The sequence below is a fragment of the Toxotes jaculatrix genome, chromosome 18 (genome assembly GCF_017976425.1).
Source record: "Toxotes jaculatrix isolate fToxJac2 chromosome 18, fToxJac2.pri, whole genome shotgun sequence".
In the NCBI taxonomy this organism is placed as follows: Eukaryota; Metazoa; Chordata; class Actinopteri; family Toxotidae; genus Toxotes; species Toxotes jaculatrix.
Window position 1 is genome coordinate 11,790,809 of NC_054411.1, and position 22,288 is coordinate 11,813,096.

The window sequence follows — 22,288 nt, forward strand, 5'->3', positions numbered from 1 at the left end:
TCAGACCTTACAAAACCTGCCTACCATCGATCCCGTCGGGCAGCCTGTTCGCCTGGGTGTGTGTTTGTGTGTCTGTGAATGATGTTCAAGGGTTTGTGTACTCTGTCAGCAAGGTCAACCCTACCCTAGCCTGGCAGAGGGAATGGCTCAACTGACACAAACACACATAAAAGTGACAAAGAGGTAGATTGAGGCACCAAAAAAGGATTTACACATTTTAATAAATGAGTGCATTGCCATTATTTCCTAAAGGGTATTGCAACTTTAATCTTCTATATAGTCTTTGAATTATCATATCTCACATCAGTTTACTTCAACAGTAATAGTAATAGTAGTTAAAAAAAGCTTTTCATTCCCTTCCTCAAGTTATATTAGAGTTTATATAACATGCAGAGCTGTCACGCTGTGAATTAGAGCAGACGCAGTTAGTAGATCAATCAATTATTTGACTGACAGAAAAAACATCAACTATTTTGATAATGAATGAATTGCTTCTGTCATTTTTATTAAGTTATCAGCCGAAAATATAAGCAATTAAAGTATATTTTACAAAACAAGCCTTGAACATAGTCATGAAAATATGATGAATTCTTTCCTAGTGGCTCCTTAGAAGTTGTAGACTTCCTTCATCTTCTTTCCTGCCTCTGACTCTGTTCTGTCTTTGTCTATTCCTTCATACTCTCGACACTTTTCCCTTCATCTCTGTCCCTCCTTCACTTTCCTTTGTTTCCTCTTTTCTTGTCACCTCTCTCCTCCCTTACCTTCCCACCAAGCCATGAGTCAAGAGTATTCGCTCACCGCTGTGCTCACTTATCTGATTTAAGGCCAGGTATTTGGATTTAGACACCCGACAGAAGGAGAGATGGGCCGGCAGTCAGACAGACATGGTGTCGAGGCTTAGAGGCAGGAGCTTACAGCAGCAGATGATTCACCAAACACCAAAGAGACTTCAAAGCCAGGGAACAATCTGTCAGAAAGTAGAGACAAGATTAAAAAAAAAAAAAAAAAAAGTTGGAGAGCTGCCACAGCTGTCACACAATTGAGACTCTCCAGAAAAAAAAGTGAGCCCAAGTTTTTCTCTCTGTAAACAAGATTAAGAAAGATTTAGATGTGTATCAAGGGTCTTATGTGTCAAAGAGGGAAGTGTGCTTTTTTTCCCCAACCCTATCTTACCTATAGTTCTCTGATAAACAGGCTATCCATAGCAACAGGCTTGCTGCAGTGTTGACAGATGCAAAGTGGTTAAACGGGTGATCTAGGTGTGTGTGTGTGTCATAATAGCATTTCACACTCCCCCCTTTTTTTTTTCCTTCATCCACTTGTTAGTAGAGATTATGCCGCCCACTTCCACAGTTCTGGAAAGGTGTTCTTTCTTTTCCTCTTTCTCTGTCTCTCCCTTAATTCTGTTCAGTTCTAATTATCTATACTGGCATGAAATGCAACGGTCAAAAACCACAAGAAGATAGATAAAAGGAATTCAAGTACTTTAAATTCATGTGATATATTTGGTTAATAATTTCAAGGCCAGTAGTGAAATTATAATTACTCCATAAAACATTTCAATAAGCTAAATGAATGTAAATGATGAATATATGTTTGGAAATTATGTGTTTCCTCCGCGTTCATAGTGATAATCACTTCATATGTTGGAAACACAATGTTACATATTGAGCAGCTAGTGTGGGGGAAGGGTTTTTGCATTTTTCATTACACTGACTACATTTATAATAATGAACCCGTGTCTTTTATTATATAAAACAGTCCGTTCAAATGCTTTCTGGAACATTGATTCAAAAGCCGAGTCTGACTTTGGTGTTACGTTATGTTCTTAATGGATACTGATTATTTGTGCGTTGATAATGCTGCAGTAAAGCTTGCCCTTAGAGCAGCGGGGTGAGAGTGTTGGATGTCCCAGGTGAATGCAAACACTTGGGACAGAAGGGCGGGAAAAGAGAAATAAAAGGAGAGAGCCAATGGGCAGTAACTAGAAGAAAAAATCTATGTCTGCTATTACTTGTGTAGGTGTGTGTGTTTGCTTGGGAAATTTGCATCTGCTTGTTTGTTGACACATAGCCACAAAGGTAAGCCGGGGTTCATGTGAGGGCTTCCCGGCATTAGATAAACAGGCAGGCAGAGAGACAGATTTTCCTTTGGTCAGACAGGCAGATGACAGTGTTTGGACAAGGATGATATCACTCTGCTGAGAGCTACTTAACTTTTGCTAGTAAACACACACAGGTATACATACAGTTGTTTGTATTTTTTATGCTTCCTGCTGTCGAGGAAAAATATTAATTAGATTAATTGGATTATACATAGACTGGAAATATCAAGAGATTAGATATATGATGATATAGTTATTAAAGAGATTAGTGGAATCCCCTTCATCCCATGGTACATATTCATCATATTCTGCACTCATTCTGTATTACTTGTGATCCTCTCTGACTGCTTTTATAGTAATAATTCAACAGTATTGTTTTCTTTTTCTGTATGAACTGTGAGGGCATGTTTACTCTGGGTATTTTAAACCCAAAGGAACAGTTAAATAAACAGTTGTGGTTAAGTAACTACATGGAAATTATGCATGTTAATGATCTTCTTTAATTTTTACACCCTAATGTGTCACTCCACATTAATTAGGTTGAATTCATTAACACTCTCCTACCTGATGGCTACCACATTTACATGGGCAACACATTTCTGGGAAAACAGTCAACTGAACTTCTTATACATAAATGCATTTTATCCACCACAGATTCCTGGTAAATAAAGCCCTGAGGACGGTTATAAGAGCTGAATAGAGAGGGTGTGTGCCTTTGTATTAACAGCCGTTAACGTGCCAGTCCCAGCCAGTTGGATGAGGATGACAATATGGATCTCATGTGAAGCTTTCACAAGGAATCAGAAAGAAGAGAAAGCGCTAAAAGAAATCCTCTTTTTTTGGTTCTGACTGTGTTGTGAATTACTCTTTTTTTGAAGAAGTTAAAAGTAAAAACTATGTTTTAAGTAGCTGCAGAATCATACAAATACATTGTATGAGCCAAAATTCAAATGCACACAATTGATATATGCTGGGAATGTTAGTGAATACTCACGTCAGGACTGTAGGAGCCAGGTAATGATCCTGCATCAGCATTACATTAAGAATACATTAATATAATACGCTGTTGTTACATCTTTTTTTCTAAAACTGTTCTTTTCAATTCAGTTCACTCAGTTCTCCATTTACTACAGTAACAAAACTCTGAAAATTAGTTTGTGAGAAGCTTTATTGTGTTCATTCTCGTTCACAAAAGGAAAATCAAATAAGCATTAAAGATGGTGAAATAAGTTTTAGATTTAAAAATATGTGTATCGAAGCTAAAGATGATTATGTGATTTCAGAAAGCGTGCAGTCACTTTCATGCACATGCCCACGGACACACATTAGTCTAAGATCCTTTCAGTGGGCCTCTGACCTTTTATAATCGCAGGCTGTCAGTGTAGATAAGACTGACCCTCTCTGTGACTGCTGTGCCCTGTCCCTCTTCCTCCTGTTGCGCTGTCCTTTCACTAAACACTAATGGCAGCCCAATCTGTCAATACAGTAAACTCTAGTCTAATAATACCTGTTCTCCTGCAAGACAGAGATTAGGATATTCAGAAAAGAACCCTGCTCCTTTCATCTCACTTGCCCTTGTAGGATTTGTATACAGGTCGGTAGTGAAAGGGCCTAGATGGCTGCAAACCGTGTGCACAGGAAGATAACACAACATGATTATTTACTCAAGATGGCAGTTTGTAAGACAGTGCCGAATGAAAGAGCATTAATCCATTCAAATTGACTGGAATTATATTTGCCTTCGCATCTGCACCTGTTCATAGACTCAGAACTTGAATGTATGTATGAAGTATTGTATAGAAACGATGGCCAAATGAATCACCTTTGTATGCACGTGTGTGTGTTGTCAGTGCCTGGAAACATTGACGAACCGTCAGATGGACATGCAGTTGTTCATCGCAGACGGATGTAAGGAGGCTCTGCTGGAAGAGAAGAGGCGCTTCTGTTTCCTTGTGGACAAACACTGTATGTTCACCTATCAGATCTCTTCCTTCCACGACAAGGTACGAGACACTCCTGCTCCTTTTTATGCTGGAATCTAGCAACAAATTTTACTGTCTTATGCGCAGTGTTTGTGAAAAGCTACCTTTATATTAAACCTAATATGGAGTATAGATGACAAAGTCTGTAAATCTTCAACAGCTTTAAATCAAAACACCAGCCAGAACACCCACAAGGCATCATGTTACCATAGTGATGAAAATGTGTGCGCTGTTTCTACTGATTACTCTTTTTTTTTTTTCTTTTAATATATTTTCCTACGTCCATGCCTGATCGACAGGCCAGAGACATGCTGACGGCAAAGCTGAGCAGCTGGCAGGACCAGTGCAACGACGCCACCGTCATGCCCGAGAGCATCTTGTCAATGATCGAGGGTCTGCGGACATCTGTCTCCATCACTCCGCTGCCCTCGCCCTCCCCGTCACATCGCAGCGTGGTATGATGAGAGGGATGAGGGTAGAAATAAAGACATGTTCTTGTGCTGTGAAATGTCGCTTCCTTCTTTCACAGTGCATTTTCTCTACATGTACACACTGTGGTACATAATACCTGTACAGTATTATGTAGCTTAACATTCAGTTAATTTTTAATAATAACATCTTACATATGTTTAGAATATCTGCAAGACATTAATAAGTTCAAATGCCCGTTGTTCAGACCTCACAGTATTGTAATTCCATCCATCTTGGTAAATATGCTTTATAGGTTTATGTTTGGCTTTTGCGGCTGCTACTACTGTCACCACTTGTTGTGGCAGAGGCTCATTTTGATGTGTTTAAATAGCTACAGTGGCTTCACACCTGCACAGCTGCTAACGTGTTAACGTATAATTAATGTTCCTGTGACAGAACGCCGCTGCTCCCCCGGCTCCACCTTTGAAGCCTCAGACCAGCCCACTGGCTAACATGTTCACCCAGGAGAACAACACTACCAATGTAACCACCACTACCAACAACAGCACAGGTATTATGAATACAGCACTGGTTTTCATTTGACACCTGCCTCTGTGATGTAGCTTGTGCTTTTTAAGGCAGCGGGTGTAGCGCGAGAACGGTCTGTTCTTTCCTGAAATGTGACTGGCCTTTATCTTGCCTAGATTAATAGCATCAGCTTCACATGGGTCTGCATTTGCATATAGTTCTTTTTTTTTTTTTGAAAGTGGCTTTGCTGCTCTTTTATTGCTACCAAAACCTATTCCAGGATAAAATGGTTGTATCAAATAAAAGCATTGTTATTAATGTTGGTAATAAATTATTTTTGTTGATCTTTGTCTTCTCACCATTACTCTTCATCCTTACCTTTCTTCCTTCCTCCCTTCCAGATCATGGGAACAGCGAGGAGAGCAGTCTTGCCAGGTCTGTGTCTGTTGCCACGGGTCTCAACAACATGGTGAAGAGGCCACGTGTGCGCACCATCTTCCCACACAGCGCCGGCAACAACAGCACACTGCTCAGCTTCGACGAGGGAGACGTCATCATCCTGCTCATCCCTGATGAGAGAGACGGGTGGATGTACGGCGAACTGGAAAAGAACGGAAAGTGAGTCGAAGCGCACATGTAGCATTTGTCTGGAACAGATATGGAACACCAAGGACGATAATCAGGAAAGCTATGTGCACATGCAGTGCTGTACATAGGAACATGATTACATGTGTGATGCATACACTCACAATCAGAATATGCCTCAGCTGCCTCATATAACTGCCTCAGAGACAGTCGTTTTAAACAGGCCTGTCATGTTCTTCTGTCCTGCCACCAGTCAGGTGATTCATATGAGTTGGACTACACTGTCCTAACTGGCCAGATGGTCCCTTGCCTGATTATAATGCCGGCCATGTACACATGCACACAGCTCCTGGGCTCGTCGAGCGCTGCCTGAGCTGGAACGCTCACTGATAAGGAAATCAAAGTAAAGTATGGCCTGAGGGTGGGATGTAAGATAGCGGACTGGAGTGAGGCAGAGAGAGAAGTTCAGAGTACCACCTGCTCTCCCACACAGACAGGCGCCAGCCATTCTCCCCATGTCTCTGATGTCTGACTTTTTAAACGGGGATTTGATCTGAAGCCTTGGGAAGACTGTTTTTGAATTTTAATCATTCATCAGGTTTGATCTTTATCACTATCAGGGGAAATTACCTGGCAGATAGATCCGAAAAACTGATCAAGGCCAGAAAAGAATCATTTTTGAGTGTGTGGCTGCCACAAACTAAATCTTTGGTCTTGCCGCCTCTCGGCAGCAAGCGGGGCAAGCTGAAGTTCCTTAAGGCTTAAAAAGTGTATGTCATCATGTTTATCAGAACACAGCATCTGACAAGATGGGCTTCGTGTCCCGCAGGAGGTTTGGCTTTGATGCATTTGGGTCTCTCACTGGTTCCTCCCTTTGTCTTATATCAGCTTTGATAGTGTATCCCAGCAACTTGCCTGGCAACAACTAGCTTGATTCAGATACCCACACACAGTATTGATGGACTGAGCGATGAGTGTCAGCAAGACAGAGCCACATCTGAATCACACTGAGTGAAAAATACACTTGTAATATGTAATACGCCATGGAAACATTTGACAAAGAATGACTTCTGATTTGTGCCTGTGCATATTATCATCAGTCTCTTTCCCTACGTAAATTCGATCTCCCTGTCTCGTCATCCAAGCAGGCCTGTGTTAGAGCCTTGCTTTCCTGTCCAGGAAAAATCACTAAGGAAAGTGAACGCCTCCGGCCACTGGTATTAGTCAGCTGTCCTTGAACAAGGTTTTTATTAATGTCAGGTTGTTTCAGTGAACCTGCTCAGTGGCCAGCAGTAACAATGGTGCTGGAAACGAAACATGTTCTCAGTGGAAAACCCTTCCCTAAATAAACAACAGCTATTATGAACACGAGTGTGATTCAGTGAGGTGTATTTTCCAGTAGGACTTGAGAGTTTTTATCGTAGGTACACGAAAGAAACGCCTGTTCTTCAGGCCAAATGTGCAAATATTAACATTCATCCACATGGATGGGGAGAGGCTGACTGGCTACAGACTGATTAGGAACAGTCTTGTACCCTAGCAGTACAATGACATACAGTCCTTGGCCTGAGCTTGTGATAGAGGCTAGCTGTTGCTAATTTTTTTTCTTAACGTTTTCATTCTCTCGTGTGAATTCTTGAAATAAACCTTCTTTTCTTTTCAGAGCAAGGTGAGAAATTGTAGGAGCAAAGTCGCTTTTAATTTAATTTAACCATTTGACTAGCTTTATCACATTCTTGTTATGTTTCTCAACTCCATAATGAAGTCAAGTTTATTTTGGTGAGTGTGTGGGCAGGGACAACAGGCTGCATGGTTTCTCTTACAGAGGCCACTAGAAACCTCATAGGTCTCTGATGTCTTGCTGAGACATTGACTCATTTATTAGACAAAGATTTGTTCAAGTTCCAAACAAACACTTGGTGATTGTGTGTTCGCTCAGCGGGTTTGAGATAAGATTTTGCCCACAAGACCTTGATTCATTCAAGTCATTGATTTCCCTTGCAACTCAGGAAAGAAAGAAAGAAAATAATCAGGCTCCAACCAACAGGGAAGACTTGTTGTTAAGAAAGAGAAAATCAGAGTAAATCAGAGTAAAGAAAAAGGTATTTTAAATTGTTCCCTTTGATGATATCTGTGTACAAATCAGAGGCATCCATTCATCAGGATGTTTTTTCTTTGATTCATTCCAGCTTTCTGCTACCATGGTTACCACGGACATACCTTCATACAGTATATACAACAATCAAGAGAGCCATAATAGCTCTACAATATCTCACTAATACTCAGTGTGGGAAAACAGAAGCATATTTTCCACTGTAACTGTCTATTTATCCCTTCTGTCTTTCTCTAAAACTTCTGATTGAAAGATGGAGGAAGCCGCTGAATAGAGGGCAGAGCAGCAGAGCTCTTCACCAATCATTTAGAGAGGTTTTTGTTAAGTGAGAGCTGATAGGGAGGCTGGCAGTAGGGAAGACCACAGATGTAATCATCCCTGACTTGGCTCCTCTCTCTTTGTCTCTGTCTTGCAGGAGGGGCTGGTTCCCTTCATCTTACTGCCTTGCACTCTCCGAGCCACTCGTGAATAACAACAGGTAAGGAGACTCCACGTTCCAGCTAACACACACACACCCCAGCAGGTTTCATGTTGCAGCCAGCTGTATTGTTGGCACTGTTTCCTCCAGTTACCCCTGGTAGAGTGATAACCTTTCTAATCCTATGGGGGACTCTCCCATTCCCCAACCTTTGATTCCTATTGTGCTTAAGTCACATTCTGCTTTCAGTCTCCTCATTTAGCCACATGAAACCCTTAAGTTTAAAATGTTTTTCAACACTGAATGTGTTGTATTACATGACATGAAACTTTTTTTTTTTTTAGAATTCTCAGAACTCTATAAAGCTTTTAAGTATCTTTTGCTCGTATAGGTTGTGTAACCACCAAATCTGTGTAACTGAAATGAATCTAAAATTGGACTTTTCACGCAAGCCCAGCAAAATATCGGGAAACAGGATGCTGTGTGCTGATGAACAGATTTTGCTGCTGATGAGAGAGAGAAAGAGAAGGTTCAGAGAGTCGACTCCAGGCTTTTCTTCAAAGAGACTAATCCCTGTCGGATTAATTTATTAGATCTTAATGTGCTGCACCTCCCACAGAGAGGCTGCCAGCCAACTGCTACCAGTCACGGAAACACAAAGTTTAAATTATAACCAGCACTCGGGGGCACAACAACACACATATACATCCTCGTCCTTTTGTCCTTACGAGGTACCTCCACTGACCATATTTAGTCTGTATAACCTTAATCTTAAAATCATGTCTATAAACCCAGCATCAACTTTAAGATTATCCTTAATCTAATCAGGAATTCTAAACCCAAGTTACAACCCTTGAAATACAGAAGCACACACACGCCAGCGTGTAAATTCCTGTATTTAGTTTGATTAATTGGGGGTTTTCTTCCCCTCTTTTACTGTCCTCTCACTTCTTCACTCCTCTCCTTCTGCTCCATCTTTTATCCTTTCTTTTCCTTCGTGTATTTGTGTTCTATTTTTGCCTTTTTTTTCTACCCTGTCCTCTCGTCTCTCACAACACCCCTCCTGTTTCTCCTCTTCCTCCTCCACAGTGTGTCTGTTGCACCGTACCGCAGTAGAAGTGTGGTCAACCTGCACCATCAGGACACAGAGACAGACGAGGCGACCATGGTGCTCCCCCCGGCGGACTACTGCGACACCCCGCAGCGCACCATCATCAAGAACAACACCTCGTCCAGCAACACCGTCACCACAAATAACAACCACCAGCACTCTCCCACGCCCTCCGCAGCCTCCTCCACCTCGTCCAATCACAACATGGTCAGTCAGTGGGACGGGGGCCAGGTTTATGTGCATTCATCTGACATTTTCACGGTTTTGGCAAGAGTTTAAGCCATGTGTAAAATGTTCCATTTCTTGGTACAGTTAAGCCATGCCTTTTAGAAATGATTGTTCCAAGAAATTTAATCAGGCAAGAACAATGTGACTGTCTTCTTCAGGACCTTACCTGGCAGAACCCTGGCATAGTGCTGTGATAGTAATGGCAATGTGAGGTTACGTCTCACCTGATACCTGCTGTAGCGCGGCCAATGTACCCTCAGTTGAGCGGCCCTTATCTTGACTGCTGATGACAGTACCTGTGTGTCTGTGTGTGTGTGTGTGTGTGTGTGTGTGTGTGTGTGTGTGTGTGTGTGTAGGTGGTGTTACATGAGCTTTTTACGCCTGCATTGGAAACCTGACCACACTCCAAATACACACTCAGTGTCGGCTGACATATACAATAAAAATCAATTATTGGGACTCAGGGCCATTTAACACAGATGTTTGTTGTTGGTACATTTACTGTGGTGTGATTATCTCACAAAAAGCTGCATGTGAGCCACAAACACAGACTGAATATTGCTCATTCTGGATATATTCATTCTCTGTTTTCACAAACAATACTGATTTCAACCTGTTCTCTAAATGCTTGTGGTTTAGTCTAATATTTTATTTGGAAGATAAAGTAGCATGTTCAGTATATCTTCTATAAAAAACAATTAAACGCTAAATATCACCAGTTTTGAGAATTATACAAAAGCGGGGATTTTCCTGGCTCAACATGAGGCAAAGGTGGCACAGAATACAGATGCTTACCTTCATTATATGTGAGGTTTAGGTTGCCCAAACTACGAAGGGCACCTGTCGCTCCTCGAAAAAGCAGTATTCCTGTGTAAAAAACAAAAAAAACAATCACATGAAAACTTTAAATTACCTATAGGTATTAATTAATGTAGGAATATGTTTGTCTGTCTGTGTGTGTGTTAGCTCAATGACAGACTTTCAGCCTACCCAGGCTATTCCCAATCATTTGCCCAGAGCATTTTGGGTACTTTCAAACCCCCCCATGACCCAGAACAGGATTAGCCGGTAGAAGATAGATGGATAGATTTTAACTGTACTTAGAATGTCCAACAGAACACTTTGAAGACTCACCTTAGATTAAGACAGGCACAGAAACCCAGTTTTCAGGGAATAAAATGTCAAGAAAAGTCAGCTAATGCCAGCTCTACTCTAAAAGCCTGTCTTGTTTTCCAAACTTGCAGTCCCAGGACTCATCCTTACATGTAGTGGATGAAGACAGAGGCTGAGTAGGGCACAGCTGTAAAGAAGATCGCCTTTGTTACAATAATCCCTAGTGTGCTTATAATGGGTCTCCTGGAGGTTCCAGTAAGAGGCAGCAACACTGGGATAGACCTGAGAACAGAGCCTGGGTCAGGTTGGGTGCACACACCGCACCCTCACCTGATATAATGATGAATGAGGCTTTCTGTATCTCAGCAGGAGATGTTTATAAATATATCCATTACAAATGTCAATGTACTTAATTCTTGCTATATTATATAACACATTATTTTAGCCATTTCCCATTCCAATGTAATCCTTACTTTACAAGTTGTTCTTCCATTTGCATACCATGCAAAGTCTCAGCCAAACTTGCGGTTCCTGTCTGCGAAAGCTTTTTTAGTTCCCGTGTGGGATAAATGTAAATGTGTTGCGGTACGTCAGGGTCAAATACACCTGCACAATGATCTACACACACACACTGCACTACAGCACTCTGACGGTGCTTTTCCAGACCACCTGTAGACTTGATAACATTTCACACTCGTCAGTCATAGTGGCGTGTTGGACTTCGCACATACATCTTTCCATGCATGCATTCATATTCAAAACACGCACACCAAGAATTTCAGATCTCTTCTACAATTAGTGTCCAGTCAAGTGGCTGCATCCAGTTAATCATACACAGCTACAAGTAGAGACTCATTACCTTCTTACTCATCCCTAACAGATAAAATGCTTAACCAGTGCACTGTTCATATCACTGACTTACATTCATTACAATCATTTCCAAAAGATTATAGCCACTGTGGCTATTCTGGTAGGTTGTGATGTTTGACCCAGATGGAGGTTCAGTGGTCAGATGGCGAAAAGGAGATCCTTTTCTCTTCCTTGCCTCTGCAGTATTTATTATTTACCACTCATTTGGTCCACAGCCACACGCAGACATACAATAGTAGTGTGTGTGTGCGTGTGTGCGTGCGTGTGTGTCAGGCCTGTCAGTCCACATCCGGTGTACATATCTCCGCCACTGGCTCGGCATAATGGTGGAATTCCACTCTGGATGAACCTGATCCCAACCGTCCCTCTCTGTCACTCTCTCTTCATTCTTTCAGTTTCTCTTGATATTGTTGTCTGTTTATCTCCACATCTGTCTCTCACACTTGTCTCTCCAACTTCATTACATACCTCTCTCTCCCTCTCTCCGTCCCTCCCTCCTTTTCCACAGTAAATGAGGGTCACATGCAGGGTAGTCTATCCTCTATTCATTTCTAGTGACTCACAAACCCCTGCTTCAACTCTATTCAAAACACAGACACACACACATGCACCGATCCCAGAATAGACTTGTGTGTGGGAAAAAGTTTGTTACAGCTACAGCTACCGTGGACTATAATACACTGGTTTATGTTCAGCTCAGTGTATGAGTGGGCGGCTGAGGCTGCGTGTTGGTGTGCACACGTTAGAGTGTGTGTGTTTGGTTAGTTATTGACTTGCTGCAACTTTCATGAACATTATTGTCACTATGGTATGTGGTCTGCATCAGTTTGTGATTTCCAGGTAATAAGCTGTGAATAGATGTGGGCAAGTGGAGAAGTGTGTGATTTCTCTGCAGTGATGGATGTGAGGGAAAGAGAAAGTCCAGAAGATCTGTAATATCACAGTGCTGTTTCACTTGCTTGGTGTCATCAAACTATATCAGCAAAGTCTTTTTTTTTCAACGCTGTATGTTGGTCAAGTAAAAGGAGAGGTGGGAGGAGGTGGAGGAGGAAGGGGAGAGGAGACGGGAGGGGGCCGGGGGAGGTGGGGTTACCCTGGAATGCACTGTCACCATGAGAAAAAAATGCACCCTCACTGGTTTGGTTCTTTGTCTGGAGGAAAAGATAACAACTCAAGAAGAATGACTATATTTATAGAGGATGGAGACTGAGAGTGAGAGAGTGATCTGAGAGATTGAGATCTACGGAGAAAGTTAAAGGAGCAGGCAAGGTTTTGACCTCAGGGTTGAGTATCACTGAAAAGGGACATAAAAACATATTGAAGATATTCTTGCTTCCCTAACTGAGCTATACACTATTCTATATTAAAATATGAAACCACAACATATAATATATAAGATACACAGAAACACACACACAGAAATATACTTTACCATTACCTTATTATAATCCAGACATCTGTAACAGGAGGACAGATGTGATCCTGTGTGGGCCCTATGGGAAATAACAGCAGTGGGACTGTGCCAAAGCTGAAACATCTTAGACAGCAGCATCAGTCAGTCTATCCACTCCTGACCTCTTGTGGAATCTGTGAAGTACTGCAGGTTGAAGGCATTTTAAATAATCCAGGACAATGAGACCTGTTACCAGAGAGATCAACAATTTATATTCAGCACTTACTCTGACATACAGGCTGTGGTTTTTCTGACAGAGTTCGAACCTCAAATAAAGTTGGACAGTAAATGCAGAGCACCATATAGTAATTAGGGAATGATTTTGGGAGCAGCCCAGGTCGACACTTCTGGTGTGTTTCCCAAGAAGAGACATTTTTTTCCCCAGCTGCAGCAAAAAAGAAGAAACTTCATACTTAGTTGATTTGAAAAGCATGTCGTGCTTATGTGTGCATGTTTCTCTATTTGTGCAGGTGCTGGTACATGTGCTCAGTCTGTACCCAACTTCCTTATCTCGATTTTTGTTTTCTGTCATTCACAGTTTCACTGTGGTTCTGGTTCACTGTGAATCTGGAAGTGAGCCGATCACATGCTCCTTTTTTGCCTTTGGTTTGCTGATTTAATAAAAGATGTAAACTGGGTGTAAATGCAATATGCATCTATTCTAGACTTCAGTCTGCAAAGATTAGCAAAAACAGCTTATTAGGTTTATATGAAAATAGATGTGGAACATTCTCTGTTCAGATACGGTGGCACTGCCTTTGGCTCGTCATAAGAAAACTTTATGTGGTTGACTGTGGAACAGACTTGAAATTCCAGAAGGTCCAGATTTCACAGACTGTCTCGTGACATGACGCAGCACGTTGTCTTTCCCACGCTTTCCCCCACCCACCCGTTCATCCTGTGCATCCAATCCTTATGCAGCCTAAAAGATTTCTGCGTGTTTGACCTAAGGGAAGTAAAGAATGATTATGTACATCAAACAGATGTAAACACACCAAACATGGCAGGAAAGGGTTTGTGTGGGGCATTCATAATGCAAATGTGTCATGGTTATGCACCGTGCTATAACAGATTGCGTTACAGTGAGTGTTGGTCTTGTGACCTAAAGATGATGGTGTATCTGTGTTTTCTCCACAGGCAGTCCAGCCTAATGGCATCTCAAGACCTCCACCCGCTTACCTCGCGTAAGTCACAGAAAAACATGAAGAAGACAATGTAATTTCCTCTCACTCACACATGCTCTCATCACTTACCTCCTCTGCGTTTTCACAGGGGAGGGAACCCGTTTGCCACAGTCAGGCTACGTCCAACCGTCACCAACGACCGCTCCGCACCCGTCATCTGACCTGTCCAAATATACGCCCATCCTCGGTTCGCACAGCTCTTCATCAACCATCCTGTGTCATCTACGCAGGACATGCAGCTCTGCCCTGGCTTTACTGTTCAGCAGCTTCTCCTGGTCTGGAAGAAACCAGACAAAACTTGGCCAGCACTGAGAAAACAAAAAAAATGCCATTAGAATCTGGGATCCCCTTTACTGCTGAAAACCCTCATGTGGAAGTATTTTGGGACCATTTTATTTACAGAACAGATTGCTCGTATATTTAAAATAATGTATTTTCTATGTCTATTTTTGTCCTTCTGTGTGTGGTGGTGATATTTAAATGACCACATTCCTACCTGCACTTAAGAGACAGACGAATAAAAATGGTCAAAGAAAACATTGCAATATATTTATGCTATTCATGTTGCTTGTGCATCGCCAAAACGAAGAAATCGTTTCTGTTACCATAGGACAGTAGAAGAATGTACTGTAGAGGACCTCTGCATTTCACATTCAGGTCCATATGACAATGTTGCAGCTCAGCGTTGATACTAAAATGATGTTGAGAAGATTGCAAACATTTAAAGAGATGCATCCAAAAAGGCTCACAAGTGAACTTTATCCTTAAGTCTCTCTTGTATATACATTTTTACAACAGATGCTATACATATTGTCCTTTGCCATCTAACTTAACTGTTTGTAGAGCTAGAAGACAATGGAGACAGGACTTTTGCCTTAATGACACATACATACCTACTGTAAAATACTACTTACCTGTTGCATCCTTCAGTTTGTGGACATGAGTTGTGACACTCAAACCTGTCTGCACACACAGTGAAATTATTTCTGCTGTAACCATCACATCACATGGCATTTTAAGACCACAGTCTACACCGTTTTGGTCTTTGGCACATGTTACACCCTTAATAGAATTTGCTGTATGAAAATAAAGATTTATTTCTTCAATTAGCTGCTTGGTTTGTTGTCATGCATAAGTAATCTACACAGTGTCAGCATTATTCTATTATTATAATGCATTCCTTTGTTTATATGAAAAGCAACAGCATATTTTGTATTACAGGAAAAAATCTAATCAAGGAAGTACTCAAACTTAAGTAGCATTCATTTTTAATTACAGTAACTCATATAAAAAGTAAGAACCTCAATCATTAGAGCGTGCGTAGTGTGTTTTCTAAAGCAAGAAGATTTTTTTATTTTTATTTTTTTAAATCTCTCCCACCCAGCTTTATCTTTTCTTCTGCCATGGACAGTTATATAACATCTTGCTGTGATGGAAGACGTAGACATGGAGATACTGCAGATAGAGGGACATAGACATTCTTGATTGATTGTCTGGCTGGGAAGAATGGGGCAGGGTGACTTGTCACAGAGTACTAAGATAAAAATCCAGAGGTTATACACATTATTGAGAAATTCCTTCAGCTTTTGCTCTCAGCATGCTTCCTCGAAGTGAAACTCCGCACATTGAAGGACGAGTCTGCGCGTCAACGCATGAGTTTCTTACAGTAGGCAGAAGTCTGAAGTCAAACAGTGATTGAGGTTGTAAAGTCGAGGGCGTTTCAGATTGTATGTACCTGAGTTCTGCATTGGCCCTGGAAAAGCACAACCCAGCAGAATAATCATCAAACAAACGGTCAGTGCAAATATGGCCCCAAGAAATAATATCAACAAAAACAGACAAAATGCTGCGGCCTGTCTGTCTGACACGAGTCCATTGTTTCAGCTGGGACAGTTCATGTTCAGGGATCTTGACACATCTTGGTTTTTTTTTTTTTTTTTTTAAATACGTTGTTTGTGTTTTTCCGTGTCACACTCAGCCAAAAAAAAAAACAAAGGAACTAAACATTTCCAAAAAAAAAAAAAAGTCTGCATTTCTTGCAAAAGCTAATACATCAGTGATCATATGGATGCTGTCACTAAATTGCTAAGCACAATGTTAACCAAAAAATATGTACGCAGTGTGCCGGCAAATAAAATAAAAAAGAAAAGAAAAAGAAAATTTAGGCAGAATAACTACACGTGCCTTGGTTATTTCTGGCTTGTCAAAACATATAGGAATCTGCTCAGACCCTTGGATAACTGAGCTAAATCTACAGAATAAATCATGATGAAATCTGATGCTCACTCTGCATGTAGTGAAGGCACTGACAACAGCTGGATGCTTACATATGCTAGAATACACCCTCAACTAGCAGATGAAAATAGATTTCAACACGTGCCTCTGATAAAAACTCACATCATAAATCATGGTAATATCTTGATCATTTCTTGTACATAACATAATGGCAACAGCAATGTGCAATATTAAGAAAAAATAACAACAACAACAAAAAAAGACATAAAAATGCTGGATTGTGTGTGTGTGTGTGTGTGTGTGTGTGTGTGTGTGAATGCATGGGAGAACAAGCATATGCATGAGCTGTGGTTTGGTCCCTCTAGCCGAAGGTGGCGCCACAGTTGGGGCACCTTCTCTGACGCAGTGCGAAGCAGAAGAGGATACCCAGGGGGAAGAAGAAGATGGCACACAGGATCCCCAGGCAAGTGAAGTCGTCCTCCAGGACACCAACTCTGCAACACACACACACACACGCACGCACACACACACACACACACACAAGAAAAAGATGATTAGATGATGCAGGATCACATTAAGGTTAAGATGCTGATAAGCTGTCATTAAGTGCACACAAGACCAGGTCATGTCTACTTGAGGGAATCTTCAAAAATAGCCGAGATCTGACTAGCATCACATCGTCCAAACAACATTGTACAGAATGCTCCTCTGAAGGCTCTCTCTATCATCTCCAATCTGAACCATGTCCTGACATTTCACGGTAAACAACCACTAAGGAGACACAGCTCTGTTTGAGTCTGACCTCGCTGTAAGAGAAGAAAAGTTTCATTCACACTATAGATGCCAGAGAAAAGAAAAAAACATCTATTTGCCCACAGCAAAAAGACTTAAATGCCTTTAAAGAAAAGAAAGTACAATGTAGAAAGGGTTTTTTTTTTGCCTCGGATGAGGAAAAACAACGTTGTCAGAACATGGAGCAACTTGTTTTGAAGTGAGAGTCTTGAAGGCTGTGTCTGAGAGCAGCTTTAATCCACAGTCACGGTAAACAAAGTGCTAACCATGGTCTCATGACTGCACCACGGCGACCAGGGAGCCCAGTAAATCTGCTGGAGGCCCCGAGAAGGAATTAACAAATGCAACATGTCAAGCAAAACCCTGAAGAGATGAGAAATGAAAAGCTACTGTACTTTGGAGAGCACTTACTGCTAATGCTATGAAAGCTTGTCACAGAACTATGGCTTCTTTTGGGGAGGAGGGGGGGGGGGGGGTGTTAATTAAATAGAAATAATCTTAATAAACAGGCTTTACTCACTCTGATAACATTAGATTCTGCTGTGATGATAAAATGGGTTTAACCTTATTAACATAATTATAGCTCCTAAAACAAGGTTTGCTTTTCATAGCATTTGGACTCAAACCCTGTGTGTTTGGGCTCTTATGGCACCACACCACACTGTGTGCTGCTGTTCCAAGTCGAAACTGTTTGCATTTGCGCAACTTATTTGTACACCGGTGCCAGGGACTGTAACATTCACATGCCCAGGCAGGATGGCCAAGATGCAAATACTGACTAAAACTGTAACAGCCTTTTTCAACTCTCCTGCATGTTTTACATGCACAATAGACATACACAGTATACTGAGGCTTATGTCTACTGTTATCACAAACTGTCAGAGAGCAGCACGTCTATGGCACTTTTAGAAACACGGGCTAGATGCAAAGTGCTTCATAGAGTTGAATACAGTGATAGCAGCCAAATAAGGAAAAGAATAATAGGAAGTGAGTGTGGGTAATCCTCACATTAAGGATTAACGTGTCACTGTGCTGTGTGGTTATTTCTAAGTTTTCTAAACTTTTAAGAAAGTATTTCTAAAGCCGATTCTTGTTATGTATTCAAATAAAATACACAAGCCTTCACTGCAGTTATTAGATAATTACTAAGTTGAGTCACTGAACACCACTATCTTACTGATGACTGTGGTGTTCCTCTTTCTTTGGAAATAATTTTTAATCATACTACAGGAAATTTCAGAGACTGCCAGTCATTAAAGTGCACAAGCAAATACGTAAATAACTATTTAAACTTTCGGTTCAAGTAAAACCACCAGAACTGCACTGGCAAGGTATTCTTTCCCCTCGTGACAATGAACAATCCTGCTGCAGTGCTGTGAAATGAAAAGCTACACAACCTGATTCCTTAAGCTTCTGTAACAGATAGACAGATTTCATTATTCAAATTCAACCAGTGGATGAGAGTACATTTGATTTTCCTCAGGTGATCTTGTGCATTGCAGCCTGTAGCCACCTTTGGCCCCGTGTGGCCTGACCAGCCACCAGTCACATGTTTGAGGCTGAAATCATCTGACTGACAGCATGCTGACTTAGGCACAGTGAAACCCATGTGAAACCTCCCCCTAAAACTGAAAGTTAATTCCGCTCAACATCGGATCATACTGTAGGCTTGACAACGTACATACAGGAACAATAAATATACACACCTACGATCATTATATCCCTCCATGATACACTGTGGTATATTTTAAGTGTGTGTGTGTCCTCACCTGCAGGCAGGGCAGCCTCCCACCACCACTACAGAAGGCTGGATGATGGTGTAAGTTCCAGCGTAGGGCTGCTGGGATACGGCAGGGCCCATCTGGGCTGATGGGTATCCTGTGGTTAACAGAAGGAGAGTAGTGTAAATACTAAATAGAGAAATTACTGTACAATGTTTTCATTTTGAACTTTTATTCAGGGATATCTGTATGAATGTGAAATGTGATTGTGCACACTCAGAGGTGACACGTATTCACAATCAGAAGCTACACCTATCACTGTCAACAGGTTCGGACGACAGTTACCATCTGTTACCATTCTGTTACCATCTTCTGAAGAAGATGGTAACAGAAGACAAGGGACAGGATAAAAGGAAGTGACACTTGGTTTCAAATGCAAGTTTGCCACTTTAAAGTTAAGTTAAACTAAGCTTTAGTCTAGTATTAAGTAATCTGGAATTTATCTGCTGGTATGAAAATAATTTTCTCTGTGTAGATGTCATGTTACACTATTTTGTGTGTTCTTTTATATCCAGGTTAGAATGATTTACGGCGATAAAGATAATTAATGGTTACAAGGAATGTTCACTCATCAGCTGAGCTTTTCAGTAATAAACACATATCAGACCCTCAAAAGGCTCACCTAACCATCAAGCTAACATAAACATGAGAACGCAGGAGAAACTCAAAGGTCAAAGATAACTAGGCTGTGGCAAGTTCAGAATCAGAAGCCTTTATTGTCATTGTACAAGAATACAACGAAATTATAGCAGCCTAGAAGTGGTGTTACTCCAAATCTAAATAAATAAAAAACTGTGTACAATAGTCTAAATAAAAGTAGAAATAAAAATAAATAAAGAATAATAAAATAGAAATAGAATAGAAACGTTATGGTGTTAAGCATGTTTGGTTCATTTCATTTACACTCTCAGGCCATACTGTCTTTTTTTGATATTTGTGTGACACATTGAACTTTGATACCATACCTGCATTCTCTGAAATGTTTAGCACCACCTCCTGTCTGATAAGGACGCAGCCTTTTGAGGACACTACAATTCTCACAAACAACAGCCACAGTCAGGTGATGTGATTGTTGCCTCTTCCTTCACATACAGCACACGTATTCAGTACAGAGCCAGGGGCTACAGTGGCACAGCTGTGCTCTGAAATGGTGGCCCTTAAAGCTGCCCGCACAGTGCCAAAATTTTAACATTAACATATTTCACATTCTGTTGCTTCCTGTAAAAACACTTTATGCCCATAGACCAGATTAACTGCTGACAGTAATGATAGAGTTTATTGTTATTTGTGCTGCACTGAACACTCATGGCGTGCTGCCATACAGGAGCACATTTTTACTAAATTATGCAAAAAAAAAAAAAACGTATTAATAACAGACGTCGCTGCCTACATGCTGCGCATGCGCGACACTGTAGCGGATAAACGATACTAATTGGTCTTTCACAGTACAACTTAAAAGTCTCAGATATGGTGGTTCATAAAATACATCTGAGGACAAAAATACTTTGTGACGCACCCAGACTCCGAGTCACAACAAAGCGACATAAGCTTGTCCTTTGAACGAAGACGGAAGTGGGCAGGAGTGAGAGCTCTCTTCCCGTCTGGCTGCTTTACTTTCTGGTAAATGTGTGGACCGTGTGTGTGTGTGCGACACGAACGGAGCTACTTGCCTTGGCCGTCTGGGTACGGGTAGGGCGGCGGGGCCGGAGGGGGGATAGCCCCATAGCTCTGCTGCTGCGGGCCGTACTCATAAGCCCCCGGGACGGTGTTGTAGGCGGGAGGTCTGTCCTGAAGAAGAGGTTTGCTGTCCACCATCTCACCCGACGTAATGCGTCCTCCAAGTTGTCTCGTCCTCTGAACCCACCCCTAACTTTAATTCTCCAGCAACAAAAAGGGTCAAAACTGAACTCCAGCTACTTTGGTTCAGAAGCCGGGCGACGCTGGCTGACACGCAGTGGCGACCAAAACAAAGAAAACAAAGAAAAGACACTGCGCAAAAATGAAACTTCGTCCCTCTCCATGCGCCAACTTTGTCCCCGGCGGCGCAACAACCCCAAGTATTCACCAAATGTTCACTTTAAAGGCAGGAATGGTCTGAGTCAGTCTGATAACGGTTAACTTAACTCCATTTCCCTCCTCGCAGTTGGTCCTTTGGTACCAAAACAACAGTTCTCTGTCATCGCAGCAGCTAACAACTCAGCTGGAAGTCAGAAAGGCTTTTCCTTTCTGTCTGGATTGTCACAAGAGAAGAATCATGTGATGAGCTGCTGTAGCGCCTCTGCGCAGGAAAGGCTTCTTAAAGCGACAGTTCACGAAAAATAAAACATTAAAAAAAAACGCTGTAGTGCAACAGCTGCATGCAGAGCACTGCAGAGCCGGGAGCTTTATCACCGAAAAGCACACGGTTTCCTCCAGCACCAGCTGATTTTAGTGATAGGCCTGAACATAATGCAGTCCCTGGAATGACATGTAATAATTAGGTTATTACTTCACTGCGACAGAGTTTGAGTAAACCCCATGTGTGGAGGGCACACTTGTTTACACAGTGACTTACATAATTGATGTCCTTATTATGAGTAGGCTACCCCTTCAGGTTGCATAATATTGGTTTAAACAGAGGACGAGGCTGCAGGTTATGAAAAGTGAATGAATCAAATGCCAGAAGAACATAAAAAACTGATTAAAAATTTTAGTTTTACTGTTAGTTAGTGTAAGTATATTTAACGTAGGATCTGAACATTTCTTCCATCACTGCCAATAGATCAGTCTACTGTCTACAGGAGGGACGTGCATGTATCGACTGTCTGCAGGGTTTCATTCCAAAGACCTTGCCTCCTGATTAGCATTACTTCTACTTGAAGTAAGAATCCATCAGAGAAATCATCTGCTGAGGTGATGGTTGTAGTGAAAACCTGTTGGGTCACCATGACATGTGATGGACCACCTCTGGCCTGCAGCTCAGGAGTGTCAAAGTGTGTCAAGACCCGTTTCCAGGATGCTGAACCTGGAATCACTGGGGATGAGGGAGCTGTCTGATGTACTTGGTGTTCACCCTGACAGCATGGCCAGATAAACGTCTAATATTGTTGGACCCCTATTAACCCCCACTAATTTATTATTATTATTATTAATAATAATAATAATAATAATAATAATAATTTCTTCAGGCACCCAGAAACTGTCCAGTGCTCGAGAGCTGATATGATTAGTTGATTTATCAGTTTGTCAGTTGACAGAGAATTAATTGGTAGGTCATTTTTTTAAAAGCAAGAAGTCCAAAAATCTACCTTTTCCAGCTTCTCAAATGTAAATATTTTCAAGTTTCCCAGCCCCCCCAACATTTTGGGCTTTTTGACTGTTGGTCAGACCAATTAAAGCAA

At 41.5% G+C, this 22,288-nt stretch overlaps 2 protein-coding genes across 3 annotated transcripts in view; one reads left to right on the forward strand and one right to left on the reverse strand.

Annotated features, from left to right (window-relative positions):
• Positions 1 to 15,206, forward strand: part of baiap2l1b (BAR/IMD domain containing adaptor protein 2 like 1b) — a 28,835-nt gene extending 13,629 nt beyond the window's left edge. The window contains exons 7-14 of the mRNA XM_041062001.1: positions 3,955 to 4,107; positions 4,386 to 4,541; positions 4,954 to 5,068; positions 5,427 to 5,643; positions 8,139 to 8,201; positions 9,231 to 9,459; positions 14,054 to 14,100; positions 14,189 to 15,206. Of these exons, the coding sequence (XP_040917935.1) occupies positions 3,955 to 4,107; positions 4,386 to 4,541; positions 4,954 to 5,068; positions 5,427 to 5,643; positions 8,139 to 8,201; positions 9,231 to 9,459; positions 14,054 to 14,100; positions 14,189 to 14,261 (1,053 nt within the window). The 3' untranslated portion in view covers positions 14,262 to 15,206. The remainder of the gene's footprint in view (positions 1 to 3,954; positions 4,108 to 4,385; positions 4,542 to 4,953; positions 5,069 to 5,426; positions 5,644 to 8,138; positions 8,202 to 9,230; positions 9,460 to 14,053; positions 14,101 to 14,188) is intronic.
• Positions 9,790 to 21,154, reverse strand: bri3 (brain protein I3). 2 transcript variants are annotated; one of them, XR_005896321.1, is made up of 4 exons: positions 20,579 to 21,154; positions 18,897 to 19,005; positions 16,616 to 16,829; positions 9,790 to 9,834 (listed from the first exon to the last, which is right to left on the reverse strand). XR_005896321.1 is itself a non-coding variant. In XM_041062002.1 (3 exons), exons 1-3 carry the CDS (start codon positions 20,721 to 20,723, stop codon positions 16,697 to 16,699), a joined length of 387 nt encoding a protein of 128 aa, XP_040917936.1. In that variant the 5' UTR covers positions 20,724 to 21,154; the 3' UTR covers positions 15,352 to 16,696. The 2 variants fall into 2 exon arrangements, 1 of the variants encoding a protein (XP_040917936.1); XM_041062002.1 differs by lacking the exon at positions 9,790 to 9,834 and having other exon boundaries at positions 15,352 to 16,829.
• Positions 21,155 to 22,288: the final 1,134 nt, after the last annotated feature.